This window comes from Canis aureus, chromosome 21, assembly GCF_053574225.1.
Source record: "Canis aureus isolate CA01 chromosome 21, VMU_Caureus_v.1.0, whole genome shotgun sequence".
Lineage (NCBI taxonomy): Eukaryota > Metazoa > Chordata > Mammalia > Carnivora > Canidae > Canis > Canis aureus.
In genome coordinates this window covers 12,442,581-12,457,312 of record NC_135631.1, presented here as the reverse complement: position 1 = coordinate 12,457,312, position 14,732 = coordinate 12,442,581, and the positions used below count along the sequence as shown (strand labels likewise).

General features: G+C 49.2%; 1 protein-coding gene across 2 annotated transcripts in view; it reads right to left on the bottom strand.

The window, feature by feature from the left end:
- Positions 1-2,484: 2,484 nt before the first annotated feature.
- CRY2 (cryptochrome circadian regulator 2) overlaps positions 2,485-14,732 on the bottom strand; it is a 35,321-nt gene continuing 23,073 nt past the window's right edge. For both annotated transcript variants that reach the window (XM_077863003.1, XM_077863005.1), the window contains 2 exons: positions 13,645-13,786; positions 2,485-4,790 (listed from right to left, as the gene is read on the bottom strand). In XM_077863003.1, the coding sequence (XP_077719129.1) occupies positions 13,647-13,786 (140 nt within the window). In that variant the 3' untranslated portion in view covers positions 2,485-4,790; positions 13,645-13,646. The remainder of the gene's footprint in view (positions 4,791-13,644; positions 13,787-14,732) is intronic.

The following is a 14,732-nucleotide window of genomic DNA, read 5'->3' as shown; positions in this document are numbered from 1 at the left end:
CGGCGGCGGCGGAGGGGACGGAGGCGGGCGCGCGGAGAGGCCGCCGCCGCCGCGGGGCTCGGGCTGGGGCGGGCGCGGCGGGCGCACCTGCGCAGGGCAGGGCGCGGCTCCGGACCGCGCGCCGCTCCCGGGACTGGCGCGAGCGCCGCCGCGCGTCCCCGGGCCCTCGCCGGGGTCTCGTGCGCCCCGCCCCGGCCCCGCCCCGGCCCGCCCCCGCCCCGCCCCGGCCCCGCCCCGGCCCCGCCCCGGCGCTCTCCGAGGTGCTGAAGCGGCGGCCCCCGCGGCCCCCGCGCCCACGCGGATCCCTCCGCCCTCCTCCCCCTCCCGCAAAGCCCTCGCGCGGTGCGGGCTCTGCGCCCTCGGGGGGGCCTGGCGCCCGGGCATGAGGGCGCTAATGGCGGGACCCGGTCCCCTGGGCCCTAGTGGCCCCCAGCAGCAGACAAAGAAGGCGGGCAGGACCGGAGGGCCATGGAGGAAGGAGGAGGAAGGCGACATGGTGTCGGCGTGGGCTCCCAGGGCAAGCCGGGTTGGAGTCAGGTGGTGTGAAGTCACAGCCTGGCTTCCCAAGTGAATAGGTGGTGTGGCCTTGCATTAGTGACTTCACGGATCCTAAGTTTTCTCATCTGTGAAATGAGGACAGTAATGGTCCCTCTCGTGGTTGTGAGGATGAAAAGTAATACAAATATGTTGTCACCGGCGGCAGGGAATACCCCACCTCTGCCTAGAACCCAGGTCTCACCCAGTCCTGTCCCCTTGAGGAGACCCTCTCATGGACTCTCCCTAGAAGATTTTCTCTCTAAAGATTGACCCAGTTATTAATGGGGAACTGAACCTTTCTCTAGGCTTCTCTGTTTCTCCTCCCTCACACCAGGACTTTCCCAGATTTCTCTCAATTGCATTTCCTGCAGAGAACTTCTCATTTGCACCCACAGACACCCCATAGCTGGTTTCCCACATTCTAAGAGTAGGAGCCACTTTTCCTCCTGCTGCCATGGTTGACTTCTTGGGATTCTTCTTATGGTTTTTCTGTTCCTTCCAGCACCTCTACCCCTGCTAGTTTGGGGCCACGGTTCCTTTCTGGTCTCTCCCCTACGAGGGCTAAGCCTGTGAGTTCTTTTACAGAACACAGACTGCTGGACACTCAAACTGCTGGCAAGGCTAGGGCCCCAGCTTTGGTGGGTCAAGAGCCTCTGACCAAACCTCACTGGTCTCTCTGGCCTCCTGAGAACTGCGGAGGCTCTGTCCTTACTTCTTTCCGAAGAAGGGGCAAACTGTTTCACAGCTTGTGGGATCCTATTTGCAAATCTGGACTGCCTACTGGTCACACCACTCCCTTTTCCTTCAATGTAGCACCCAGAAAGGAGCTGCAGTCACGTGCCCTGCAGGAAACAACTCCCCACCTCCAGCCCCAAGAACATCCCATTACCTACTGCCAAAGGCTCTTCTCCCTGCCTGTGGGCCCAGAGGAGTGGCCACTTTACCTTTCTTGCTATCTTGGCTCAGCCTCCTTTCACTAGGACCAAACAGTAGCCACCTTCTGCTCAGATGCCTGGCTTTTGCTTCCAGGAAGTGGTCTTGGCCTAGAGGTTAATAATTGTTGCTTAAGAGTGTGTGCTTGCCTCAGCTGGGAGCATCTTCAGGTCAGGAGTGTGTGTGTAAGACAACTTCATTCTCCAGAATCTTCTGCTGGAGAACAAAGCTATTGTAGCTCCTGAGGCCAAGCCAAAGTCACATTAGAGAGAAGCCAAGAGAAGGGAGGGGGGACGGGCAGGTCCAGGTCTTGGTGGGAAGGAGCTTCAAAGCAGATCTAAGAATGAAATGAATCCCAAGCTCCTCCCTTTTCCCCCTTTCTCATTTTGTGCAGGGCATTTTGTGTATCCTTGGGCCCTCTCTGAGCCCCTGCCCACACGAAGTTGGGGTGTGGTGTATTAACAAAAGTCTTTCTGTGGCCCAAGGCTAGAGACCATCATAGAAAAGCCCACATATGCTGCAGAGAGAGGCCGCTCTCTGGCCAGATGGCATGAGGCAAAGCCAGCATCCAGGCCCTGGGCCTGGCTGCGGGCAGATTTCAACCACCCAGCCAGAGTCCGTGCTTGCCGCCTGCATCCCCTGCACACCACACGGTGCTTAAGTGGCTGAATCAAGATAAAGGATGGATTGAGGGCCTGGAGAGAGCCCTGCTGCCACTGACTGATCCTCAGCCCTGGAACTTTAGGTGGCCTGAGAGGCAGAGGCACTGCAGGATAGCACTCGGGAACCTCATCTTAGGCCTGGAGTACTCTGTACCATTCTGGCTGACTGACTCCCCAACTCTGGCCAAGCTCTGGAGCTGCCACTAGTCTGCTCTGGTTGCTCCTAGGGGTCTCCTGCTTCCTCCATCTCTACCCATCCCTCTCCTCCCTGCCAACTCTGAGGAGGGGTGAGAAGCTCGGCCTTACTGACCCCTGGTTCCCAGACCTCCCACAAGATTGATGACAACACAGCTTTGCTCAGACAGGATCAGATGTTTATGAAACAAGTGAATATTCACAAACTGTGGGAGAAACACACCTTCCCAGTAATAAGAAAATCTCTGTATAAAGTGCATTTGCCTGCGACCATCTCTTCCCCATGCTGGCCCTTGGATCAGGATTTGGGTCAATGCTCTATGGCAGCCCCGAGGACACCTGGGCCAGAAGAGGGGAGGCATGAAGCAATCGTGGAGCTCTGGGCCACGGGATGCACTGTCCTCTTGCCCTGCCCCATCCCAGAGTAGACCCCTCTATTCCACTTGGAATGGGCCAGCTTGCCAGGGATGGTGAAGTAGGGGGAGGTGGTCCTGCCAACTTGTACCTCAGGGAAGAGGGCCATCATCTAATAGGCAGGAAAAGGGAATCATCCTTGTATTTGAAGGTGCTGCTAAACAAATACTGACTCTGGCCCCAAGCCTTCTGGCATTCGCAATTCCTCAAAATAGCCCTTCCAGACTCATTCTACTCCCCTTCTGGCAACAGCCCCCAATTCTCTTTCCTCCTGGCTGGAGCTAAGGGAACAGAGAAGACCCCAACCATCCCACTGCTCTGAGTATATACCATCACCTGTGTCCTGCTTCCCCCACAATATTGTGGGACATTTTTAGTGAGGGTGACATACATACAACAGTTGGACTCTAAAGGCAGCTCTCTGGCTGAGAAAACCTGAGGACATCTCAGGAAGAAGCCTGTCAATGTGCTGGACAGCTGTAGGAGACAGAGGCCTGACCCCAGGGTTCTGGTCTGAGGACAGAGGAGGACAATGAAGGACAGGGCAGGGGCCAAGGGAGTTAATAGCTATGAGGCTGGGAAAGGTCACAGGGGAGGTAGAGAGGAAAAGGCCCAGAGGCCAGCTTAGTGTTACATGTGAGGACAAAAATTCAAAGAGGAATTAGCCTCTCAGTTACGCACACATCTGCGTACACACACACACACACACACACACACACACACACACTCTTTGTGGCTCAAGTGCAGGCCACAGGGTGGAAGGAAGACTTGCTCTAGCTGACCATACAGTCCTTTTCATTATGTCTTTCTCAACACAGGCGTTCAACAGTGGGAGGACTGAGGTGGGAGGCCAGGCCACTCCTGGAATGCAAGGCCTTGGCTTCTCTGGGTCAAACCTCCCACCTGCTGCTTCTGGAAGGGTTGGCGGGCTGGGTGAGATCTCTACTTAGACATTTCCCTACTGTCCCTGGCAGTTCCCACCCAAGTCTGTCTGCCAGGGTCCTGGTATCCAGCTATTGGGAGAGCTGACACAGCAGCTTGGATGCTGACCAGTCCCAGGCAGGCCCCAGAAGCCTACAGACCACAGGACAGAATGGCTTTCCTGGCTGAGTGTCAGCTGACCTCAATGGCAGCACTATGGTGTGGCCAGGGGAGCCAGGGGGCTTTCTACCACCAGGAACCTGGCTTCTTCCTAGTGGAGGCACTGAGTCTCCACAGTTTGCACTGAGGCTGGCTCTCAGCTTCTGAGGAAGGAACAGTAAAAGCTGGGATTCAGTTCCTAACTTTAGGTTTTCAGTCCCAGAAAGGTAGATGCACTTTTTAGGCTAGCGTCTACAGTACTGTGTATATGGCACACTAGTCAGGTATTGGGGTGTACCTCCCTATGATGGTAGTAAGTTTTCAGATCTGTTTATAGCCTCATGTTCAGTCCCAGATGCCTGAGGAGGGGTCTGGAGGACCCAGTGGCAGGAGATTTTAAAATCAGAAAGAAGCCAGACCTGGTGACTGTGTCTGGACAGCATGTGTCTCCTCCAGCCTGCCCAGCCTCCAGGGTCTAAAGCAGGACCTCAGCAGGGCTCCAGCCGCTAGAATCCCACGCTCTGGACAAGAGCCAGCAATGTTGCCCTCCTGCTCCTCAGTCTGATGCGATGAGAGAGGGAAGGAGGGGGGCTCAGGGTCAGAGTAGGGTGGAGCAGATGCCAGAAACCCAGCGAGGGTCCTACTACTCTTCGATTCAGACAAGGCAGCTAGTCACAGGGACAGGTTTGGCTGAAAGTCACTGCCATGACCTCTAGCCTGGTGTCTGGAGGCTGAGGTGAGCTGCTACATGTGTCCCTCCAGCCCAAACAGTGTTCAGAATCACAAGAGTGTAAACAGATGCATGCACACGCAAACAGGCACACCACTTCTTCCTCCGCACACGCGTACACACATGCACACATGTTCGCTCAGTCTCTGTCGATGACCAGCTTTCCTGCAGGCTGCACTCTGCTGCCATGGTGGCTGTTCGGGCTCCCAGGCTTTGCTCACGGAGCTACAGTGCTGCAGCTGAAAGAGAAAAACAAGTGCAAACAGAAGCATTCAGAAGGCTGCTTGGTTGCCGAGGGACACAAACTCCTCTGGCTGCTTCCCTGGGGACACTCAGGCTGAAAACTAGGAAGAGCCTCATGTGAACTGCACCAGCCACAGCACCTGGGGAGCCAGCGGGGGCCTGAACACAGTCCCTCTGAGGCAGTGACACAGGACAGGCTGTTCCCTGCACACCTTCTGAGCCTCCTGGCGCCAGGCCTCAGGGCAGGAGAGGAGGGAGAGGAGGCCATACATCAGACTCACCTGGGGCCCTGGGTGATACTCCCTGATAGGACAAGGGCAGTTTTCAAATCAAGACATAGTGGCCAGAGACACTCAGAAAACAAATGAAAGAAGCCAGCTGGGACGTGAAGATGAAGGCAATGACTGAGTTTAGAATCAGCAGGTGAGCAAATGTCCACATACAGAAAAAAGAACCCTGGCACTGTGTGAGAAGATGTGCGGGGGGCGGGGGGGGGAGCAGTCACGGAGACACAAGGAGAAGTCATTTTAAATATTTATAACATCCTGAATTTGGGGCAGAGGGAAGAAATGGCTCGTGTCTGATAACAAAGGACAGGGTAAGCCAGTCATAATGCTGGGTTGCCTGTTTAAAAAGGTCTAGTGTCTCTGAGAGTGTACAGACATGTGGAGTTTCATTTAAGGTTTGTGCAGTTTAAATTATGGTGAGGCAGATAATAATAAGGCTCAGTATACTTTGTGGGTCAGGCACTATACACTTGTGTTATGGCTGACTTGTGTCCCTCCCTCACCAAATTTGTATGTTGAAGGCCACATAACGTGACTGGATTTGGAGAAAGGGTTTTTAATGAGGTAATTAAGTTAAAATGAGGTGATTAGGGTAGGCCCCAATCCCATATGACTGGTAGCCTTATAAGAAGAGATTATGACACAGGCACACACAGAAGACCATGTGGGAATATAGGAAGAAGGCAGCCATCTATAAGCCAAGAAGGCCTCAGAGGAGACCAACCTGCCAGCACCTTGATCTCAGATGTTGAACTCCCAGAATTGTGAGAGCATAAATTCCTGTTGCTGAAATTCCCCCAGTCTGTGACACCTTGTTATGGCTGCCCTAGCAAACTAATACAGCTTGTGATTCTGTTAATCTTGAAGATAAGGCCTCTATTTTTACAGATGAGAAAACAGGAGGTAGAGAGGATAAGTTGCCCAGGATGACAGCATCAAAAGTGGCAAAGCCAAGTCAGGAAACCCAGGTCTGACACCAACACCCAGATTTTTACCATTAAGTAATCTATCATAGCATTGCTCATCAAGACTTACAGAATAGAAAAGGAAACTCAACGTGGTGGCACGAAGACCAAAACACATCTGAGCAACATAAATGGAGGGTAAATGCTCTGAAGAGTCAAAGACACTGGAGTTACAGATTCAGACAGTGTTCTGACACATGCATCCCTTTAAAGACAAATGTGAAATCTGAAGATTTTATCCAGATTATACTAAGTTATCTAGAAGCTAGGTAAAATAAGGAGCAAATGTAAGAGCGGGTACCGGAATAGGTCAGTACAGTCTCGTTCTTTAAAATACCTATTATTTTCAGTAATTGTTTCCTTTAGGCTTGTACCATAATAACTTAGCCATGTTTTTCCTATAAATAAATATTTTAGTTTCTTTTCTTTTCTTTCTTTTTTTTTTTTTTTTTTAAGATTTATTTGAGAGAGAGAGAGCACAAGCTGAGGGGTTGGGGCAGAGGGAGAGGGAGAAGTAGACTCCCCGCTAAGCAGGGAGTCTGATGTGGGGCTTGTTCCCAGGACCCTAAGATTACAACCTAAGCTGAAGGCAGATGCTAATCTACTGAGTCACCTGGGCGCCCCAATGTATTAGTTTTTAATACATTCTATACACACACACACACATACACACGTTATTTGAAACATGCTGTGATATATATTTTACCCACAGGTCTCTCTCTCTGGCCCCTTTTAAGCCAGAGCTGACTTTTCTTCTGAAACTGAAAATTTCAGTATTGGAGAGCATCCCATAACAGGTCCCCTTACCGAATACCTGTATTTATCATGTTTTCTTTTTTTAAGATTTATTTATTTATTCATAGAGATGCAGAGGGAGAGAGAGAGAGGCAGAGACACAGGCAGAGGGAGACGCAGGCTCCATGCAGAGAGCCCGACATGGGACTCGATCCCGGGACTCCAGGATCATGCCCTGGGCTGCAGGCGGCGCTAAACCGCTGCGCCACCGGGGCTGCCCTATCATGTTTTCTCCACCTTTAGGGATGAGGGAAGATAAAGAACACATAAAAATTCTTTAGAACACAGAGTATTACTCTGGGGTTCTTGAACTCTTTCGTGGTCCAAGGATAGGTTGAGGGGGCAATCCATGAGGACCTTGAAGTTCTGTGTACATTTTTCTGTATGTGTGAATAGCTACAACTTCCTGGGGAGGGCTCCACCCTTTATCAGACTCTCCAAAGCATGGGCAACCCCAACAAAGTTTGAGAACCAATACCTAGATATGGCTGGAAAAAATGTATTATGAAATGAATTTCACTTGTTGCAGAAAGGGTTTTTAATGAGGTAATTAAGTTAAAATGAGGTGATTAGGGTAGGCCCCAATCCCATATGACTGGTAGCCTTATAAGAAGAGGTTACTAGGTTACTAGGAATTTAAAATTTTACTTGTGGCATGCATTGTACATCTGACAGGACTGAGGTAGAATTCAAAGCAATGAAACCTTTATACCTGGGGAAAGAGAAAGCTGCCTCTTTTCTAGATTCTCTGATCAAATTCCTGGCAGCCTAATTGTATAAGCAAATTGTTTATTTGTAACCAGTGCTCTTCATAGCTTCTGGCAAACTTGCCTCTAAGTGCTTCTGATTGTTGCTTATAGAGCTAGGGCTTAGCAACAGAAAGTGAGTGGCTCAGAGGATACTGGGTATGCGTTAATGGACAAAGGATTTTCAGGTTCCCTCTCCATCTTAACCCTACAAGGGAAGAGACACACGCTTACTTCATTGGGCCATGGCACCCCACAGTGGCTGTCCAGGGGCTTAGGGGGCCTTTATGGAAGAGTGGACGAGTGCTCTGCCTTCACTCCTGAGATCATGGGAATAATGGATCCATGTACTTGCTAACAACATTGGCTTGCTTTGGGTTCAAAATGCCCTTTTCAAGGGACAAGCTTATTTCAGATACTTAGACTGTCTTTTGCTACAAAGATTCAAAATCCTTTTTTTCTCTCTCTTTTCCTTTTTTTTGTTTTTTGTTTTTTTTTTAGCTGCTCATCTTATGTTTTCTCAGAGGATGGCCTAAGACTTTCCAGGTCACCATATGTAAAGAAAACACTATTTTTCAATCAGGTGACTTTGTGAGCATCTTTAATCGAATTTCAAAGATGATTTTCTAAAATGCTTTGCCTGTCAACTTTCTTTAGTGATTCTTTTACACCCCACAGTGAAAATGACCCATCATACAATCTGTCAATGGCATTCACTGAATTCAAATTAGGCTATAATAAATCTCATGTACTTTAAAGTATGATAATCAAGAGGCTATGTTCTTTAACGTGTAACAGTTTCTTTTTCCATCTGGCACACACTGGTAATGAGTGGGTATCCCAGTCTACTACAAGAACCTAAGATGTACCCTGTTGCCTCCACCTCTAAAATCCCAGCAATGTATTTGTCAGCTCCTCAATTATTCTACATTACAATTAAACGTTTTCCAAAGGAAAACGACAACAAAAAGAACCAATGCCTAAACTTAGAGTAGTGTAAGCAGTCAGGTGGCTCTAGGGCTAACACTTCAGACCCATGTTGACTTGGGCATGATTGTGCTATGGGACAGGTTCAGGAAGGGAGCTGGCAGTGTGTGGGCCACAGATTTGCCCCAGTGACCCAAGTCCATCTATGGCAGGTTCAAAGACACAAACACAGAGAACCATGGTTTGGAAGAACCATCTTGTTCTTGTCCACAAAGTTAGTCAGAGGCCCGGTCAACTAGTATCTCAAGCTGCTTGATCAGCAGATGACTAGATAGTTCCTGTGCTCTTGTTCTCAAGCCAGAGCATAAGTCTTCAGATAAAAAGGGGCTGGGGAAATCAAATGATACCTCACAGAAGTGATGACAGCAGCACTAAAAGAAATAGGAGGAATGGCTTGCAGGAGGCACCAAGGAAAAAATCAACTCCTAAAACATGCACTGCAAAATCAGTCTCTCAGTTGTCTGACTCTTCCAACCTGTCGCTGAACACAAGAACCACAGAGGCAGCTGCTGGAGCACAGAGTGAGTTGACGATTACCTCCTTCAGCGCACCTAGTGTTAGGGTCACCCCTGGGGGTACCTGTGGATGCTAACAAGAAATCCCCATCTGTGAGTCCACCATTCCCCTGATCCTACCCAGGAGGGTGTGTGGATGAAGTATATGCGTGAGCTCGGTCAGCAGAGGATATCTCAATGGCTCAAAGTTGCTAGAAACTTCGTTTGGAGCCCATAACCAAGTCTTAGTGCCCAGGAGCTTGAAAGAGGTGGAGGGCTTGCTACCAGCTCCCAGGTTAGGAATGGGGAAGTACAGAGGTACGGCTGGGCCAGGCTGGGGTACAAAGCTGGACTCTCAGCTCCGTCTCATTCCTCGTGTCAATGGAACCCTTTCCCTTCCTGCACTACACAAATCCTGCAGCAACAGTAAGAGGATGTCAGTCAGCCAAATGCATCCAAATTCTCATTTCCAGGGTGAGAAGTACAGAGAGGCGACAACTCAGCAGGCAAAGGCTCCCAGGCAGAGTGCAGAAGGACCACAGCATGCTCACTGGTCTGAGCAGAAAGCCGGAACACCACACTGCATCCACTTCCACTATGAGGTGTTTGAGATTGCCCAGTGCCTATCACACACGTTTCATGCAAGGAGAGATATACAACTGAAGAAGTGCCAAAATGATGATGAGGAGATTCCAGGCATCTGGTTTTCTGCAGTGAAGCCCCAGGGCTAACCCAGCTCTGGTGAACTGTGGGCAGGGGAGGGGAGGAGAGGGGTGATACATGGCCAGAAGCCTTTTGTATTCAATGGGGCTTCTCAACAGATCCCTATGTACCAGCCCAGCGACAGGCAAGTGGATCACGTGAGCTGGTTCCCCATGGTAAAATGATTGGACCAATAAGAAAAATCTGTACACAATTGGAGGCTAATAGAATCCTGAGCAGTCAGCAGCTTTGGGGATTATGGGGAAGCCTCTGAAATGATAGCTATTTGGGGGCTGGCTTATTTTTCAGTTTAGTGAACATTGTACAATAAAACCAGATGCAGAATAGACATGGGTGTGGGTTTTAGGTGAGCATGAAACCTACTGGTATCAGGGCGTGTTTTACACTGTAAGTCACTGCCCTACAAACTGCCACAAGTCTGAGACATTGGAATAACAGAATCACAAAACTATAGAGCTCAGGGCGTAAGGGGGCCTCCAAAAGTACAGGATGGAGCCTTTGGGCTGGTAAAGAATGATTAGTCACACCTTACACATAAAAATCTCAGAAAGGCTAAGTATCCTGTTCCAAGGCACACATCTAAAACTGACCAAGGGAAGAGGGGAAAAGGGACAAGTCTGCTTCTCAGTAGAATACTGTGTCAACTTAGGCCACATGATCACAGCGCTGTGGTCCATTTAGCCCAGAGTGCTGCTTCTAACGTAACAACAACATAATCCAAGATGCCCAGAGAAGTGTATGCAAGATGATAACGTGACTTCATCTCTGTGGTGCATTTAGCTTGTTCAAAACCTTTGTGTATACGGTTTTACATTTTCTTCCCTAATGTGTATGCTCAATGGGCAGGGCAGGTGACAAGATGCTAATATCGCTATTTTACTGAAGGAGATGCTGAATGTTGTGAGGGCCAGGCACTACCACCAGACTACAGTGAAAGATAAGTATACTCTCTTCTCTCAGGGTTTCCAAATAATGCCTTCTTCCCCAGTCTGTCTGGCCTCCTGGCCTTCACCTCTGAGCAAGTAGCCATGATGAAGGGCATAGTAAACCCAGAGCCCTTAAGATCCCAAGAGGGCAAGACCAGAGACAGGCTGACTTCTTCACCCTTGTAAGGTTTTCACTTGGGGTCATGGCTATCACCTCTCAGCTGACTCCCCCACACCACCATTTCCTCTGCAGGGCCCCAGCCCAATGCTTCCAAAAATGCCAGTTTGTTTATTTCACTCTCCTGTTCCAAAATGCTCCTTGGCGTCCAGAGTACACCAAGGATTCACCTGCCTGACATTTAAGACTCTTCATGATCCAACTCAACAGCAGCCTTCTGTTCTTCTAAAATTATTATGATAACAATATCTGTAATAATAATACTGGATATTCATGAACTTATGAGCCAGGCATTGGGCTAATTGCCTTGCATATTACCTAGACACTGTTAATGGTCTACCAGTATCCAACACTTCCTAGCTACCAAGACCTATAATTTGTTCAGGGGCTCAATGGCCTGACACAATGAATCATGACTAGTCTAAGTCAGTGATTCTCAAAGTACAGTCCCAGAAAGGCAGAATCATCAGCTGCTGGGAACTTCTTAGAAATGCAAATTCTCGGGCCCCACCCCAGGACTGAATCAGAAGCTCTGGGGGTAGGGCCCAGCAAGCTGTGGTTTAACAAATCCTCTAGGGGATTCTATTGCTCACTGAAGTTGGAAAACCAATGGTCTCAACCAATCCTAAGCCAGGATTGGATCCTGGATCCCCACTTCCCATGGCTGGGGGTGGTTTTGTGATTTGGTGTGGGCTCATGAGACCAATGTGAAAAGCTGGGAGAGGGGTATTCTGGGAAAGCTTCTATTTTCTTGATAAAAAGGAAGAGATGCATCCCCTGACAATTTTTTTTTCAATTTTCTTAATATAAAATTGCAACCTCCTCTATGCCCCAACCTTTACTTTCTATCTTCTTACCAACTTAATTTTTTCTTCATACCACTCAGAGCCTCTTGACTCTATTTGTTTATTGTCTGTCTCCCCCAAAGATGCACTCAAGAGGGAAGGGCCTTTGTCAATCTTGTTCAGCACCTCCCAATATTCCAGTGAGCACAACAGTATCCAGCAAACTGTGGCCCAAAACTTGGCGTGTGTTTACTGACAAAGGAGTAATGATGGCTGAGGCTGTGGCAGCCACTTTGACACCATGAAGCAAGAGAGTCTCAGAAAAACTGGCTCTGACATTGCTGAGTCACCAGGCAATGCCCACCTCAGCGCCTCTTGGTAGGTAAGAAAAATAAATCCCTATTTGCTTGAGCCACAGAAGTCAGCTCTCCTACTTCTAACAGCCGCACATATTCCTACCTGACAGATGGATTTAATAATTTAGTCTTTGCAACAACCAAATTTAGGGGTGAGGAAATGAAGTCTTAGAGCCATTAAATAATTTGTACAAGACCATGTAAACCTGAAGCTATTTTTCTTGTCCAAGATGCCCTCCTTGTGGCCTAAATCCAACTCACCTTTCAGTCCCCAGTATAAACGTCTGTGTCACATTCCCTGATCACCCCAGCCCACCAACAGCTGGCTTATGATAAGCATGGGCAGCCTAAATCATCAGTGTAGGATTTACAAATTATTTCTTTTTCTAAGAAGACTGTTAAATGCTTGTGGATGGGCACCACAACACATCTTATATGCTTATGCTCCCCTCCCTCACACACCTGGTGACAACACTTTCATGATGAATTGGATGCCGTTAGCTTACTGAGCAACCTTGACCCAGACGTTTAACCTCTCTATTCTTTGATCTTCTCAACTGAAGAGTCAGATTATCAGCCTGGCAAGCTCCAGATTTGTAAGACAGAATGAACTTTGCTTAGTATCAAAGAACTAAGAGATAACTAAGAGCATAGTATCTAAGGCTGCCAGTGCTTCTAGAATAAGCTAGCCCAAATCTATCAGCAACATTTATGACAATGAGCCTAGTAGGGTAAAGGGCACAAGTATCAAACACTTGCTGTCTCACCCAGTACTGGGCACAGACACTCAAACCAGACGGCCCCGCCTGGCCCTGAAATGGAAGGATTGGGATAAAATCAACTGGCTCCACAGAGGAAAAGAAAATCACTCTCCAGTCTAATGACACAGACATGACACATAAAGAACACCTGAGATAATGACTTAAAGAGAAGAGTAATTTATATTTCCCTAAGAAAGCCATGAAAATCCCTTCCTGCTCTGTGGAAGGAACCACTTTTTATTTTGTTTCTTTAATGATATTCAAGGGACTTCCAAGAAAGCTGAGTGCTGACAGGGAAGTGCAGAGCCAAGGCCACAAGGAAGGTGAGAATGGAGGAGCAGCTTTAAGAGGCACGACGGGCAGCCAGATTCTACTGGTCCTCAGCGGGGGCTGGGGCTAGCGGCCAGCGCACATCCCTGCGCTTTCTTTTGAAGGACAGTGCTGCCCTCCGCTGGCCTGCCTATGGGACAAGGCCTGTCCGCAGTGGCAGAGGGTCCTGGAGCCTCCTCATACCTGGCCATGGGGTCATTTCTCCCACAGCTTCACCTCTGGGGCTCTGCTTTATTTTTATTGGATTTGACTCATTTTGACAAGTAGAAAGAGCCAAAAAAATTTTTTTTCCCTAGTTGGTAAAGAAAGAAAAAGGCTTGACTTTTAAATTTCCTTTTAAAATTCAAAAGGTATGGAGATCAGAATAGAAGAAATTTAGAGTTGAAATCCTAAAAAGAATCATGCGATACCCACCAGGTTTTTATCTAGTTTGTGGAGTTTTAACCTTTGGCTCCAAACCCACTCCCACCTCTCCCAACTTTCTCCCTAAAGATGAATCTAAGCTGCTGTCACTCACTCTCAGACATCCCTGCACGGCAGCTCTGGGGTGGGCAACTCTGCCACCCTGGCCCGTTTGCTGAGTTCTTCACCCGGTGGCTCCTCGGCTGCTTCCAACTTGCGTTTGGGGGATGCTGGGCCACTGGGTAGTGGTCTTGGGCCTGTAGGGAACAGGTCAAAGCATCACACAGACTGTGCAGAAAGCCAAGATGACCCAAAACTGGGCAGTGGCAGCTCTTTAAGGGGTCAGGGAGCCTGCATCAGCTCCTTAGGCTTGCCCCTCAGCTTTCCTTGCAGCAGTGACTTTGTCTGGAAATGTCTAAGGAGAGCACGCCCAGGCCTGCTAGCAGCCCCAAACTCTGGGGGCTCCAGGCCAGAGACTAATTTGGCGTGTCTGCTGCTCTTGCTCTGAAGGTCAGGCATTCCCTCTGTGATGCTGGATCAGCCTCCTGAAGCAGGAATAAGCAGCACCCTCATCTGTGGAGCCAGTCTGGCTGGGCAAGCTAGAAAAACTCCTGGGGTTCTTGCCGGTCTCATCTTACTGCTATTCATCCCATTGCTGAGGGGAGGAGGTCAAGAATTTGGCACCACCACCAGGCTGTGCTGCCTCCTTGCCCTTGCTCCTGTTCACACTGTCCCCTCCACATAGCAGGCAGAGTGAGCTTTTAAAAACACAGACCAGCTCCCACACCTCCCGCCGGTGCCTTCTCAGTGCACTGGGGACAAAATCCCACTCCCCACCGAGGGTGCGGAGCCTCAGAGGCTACTCCTGCCACAGCTCATCCCCATCTCATTCTAGCTCCTCCCTTGGGATATGCCAGCCACACTGGCTTCCCCTTCTCTGCTCCTTGCATGAGCTGCGCTCACTCATTCTATCTCTGGGTCTTTTCTTGCTATTCCCTTTGCCAGGAAGGCTCTTCGGCCAGTTCACAGAAAGCTGGGTTGTGCTTGTGACTTGGGTCACTGCCGAGAGGGGCATTCCCTGACTGCTCCAATCTAAAGTATGGGAAGGAATCCCTCTTCCCCAGCCCCTCTCAAATGAGGTCATTCACCTTTATTTTCCCCAAAAGCACTTGTTAACTGAAATAATCTTGCACAGTTCCTATC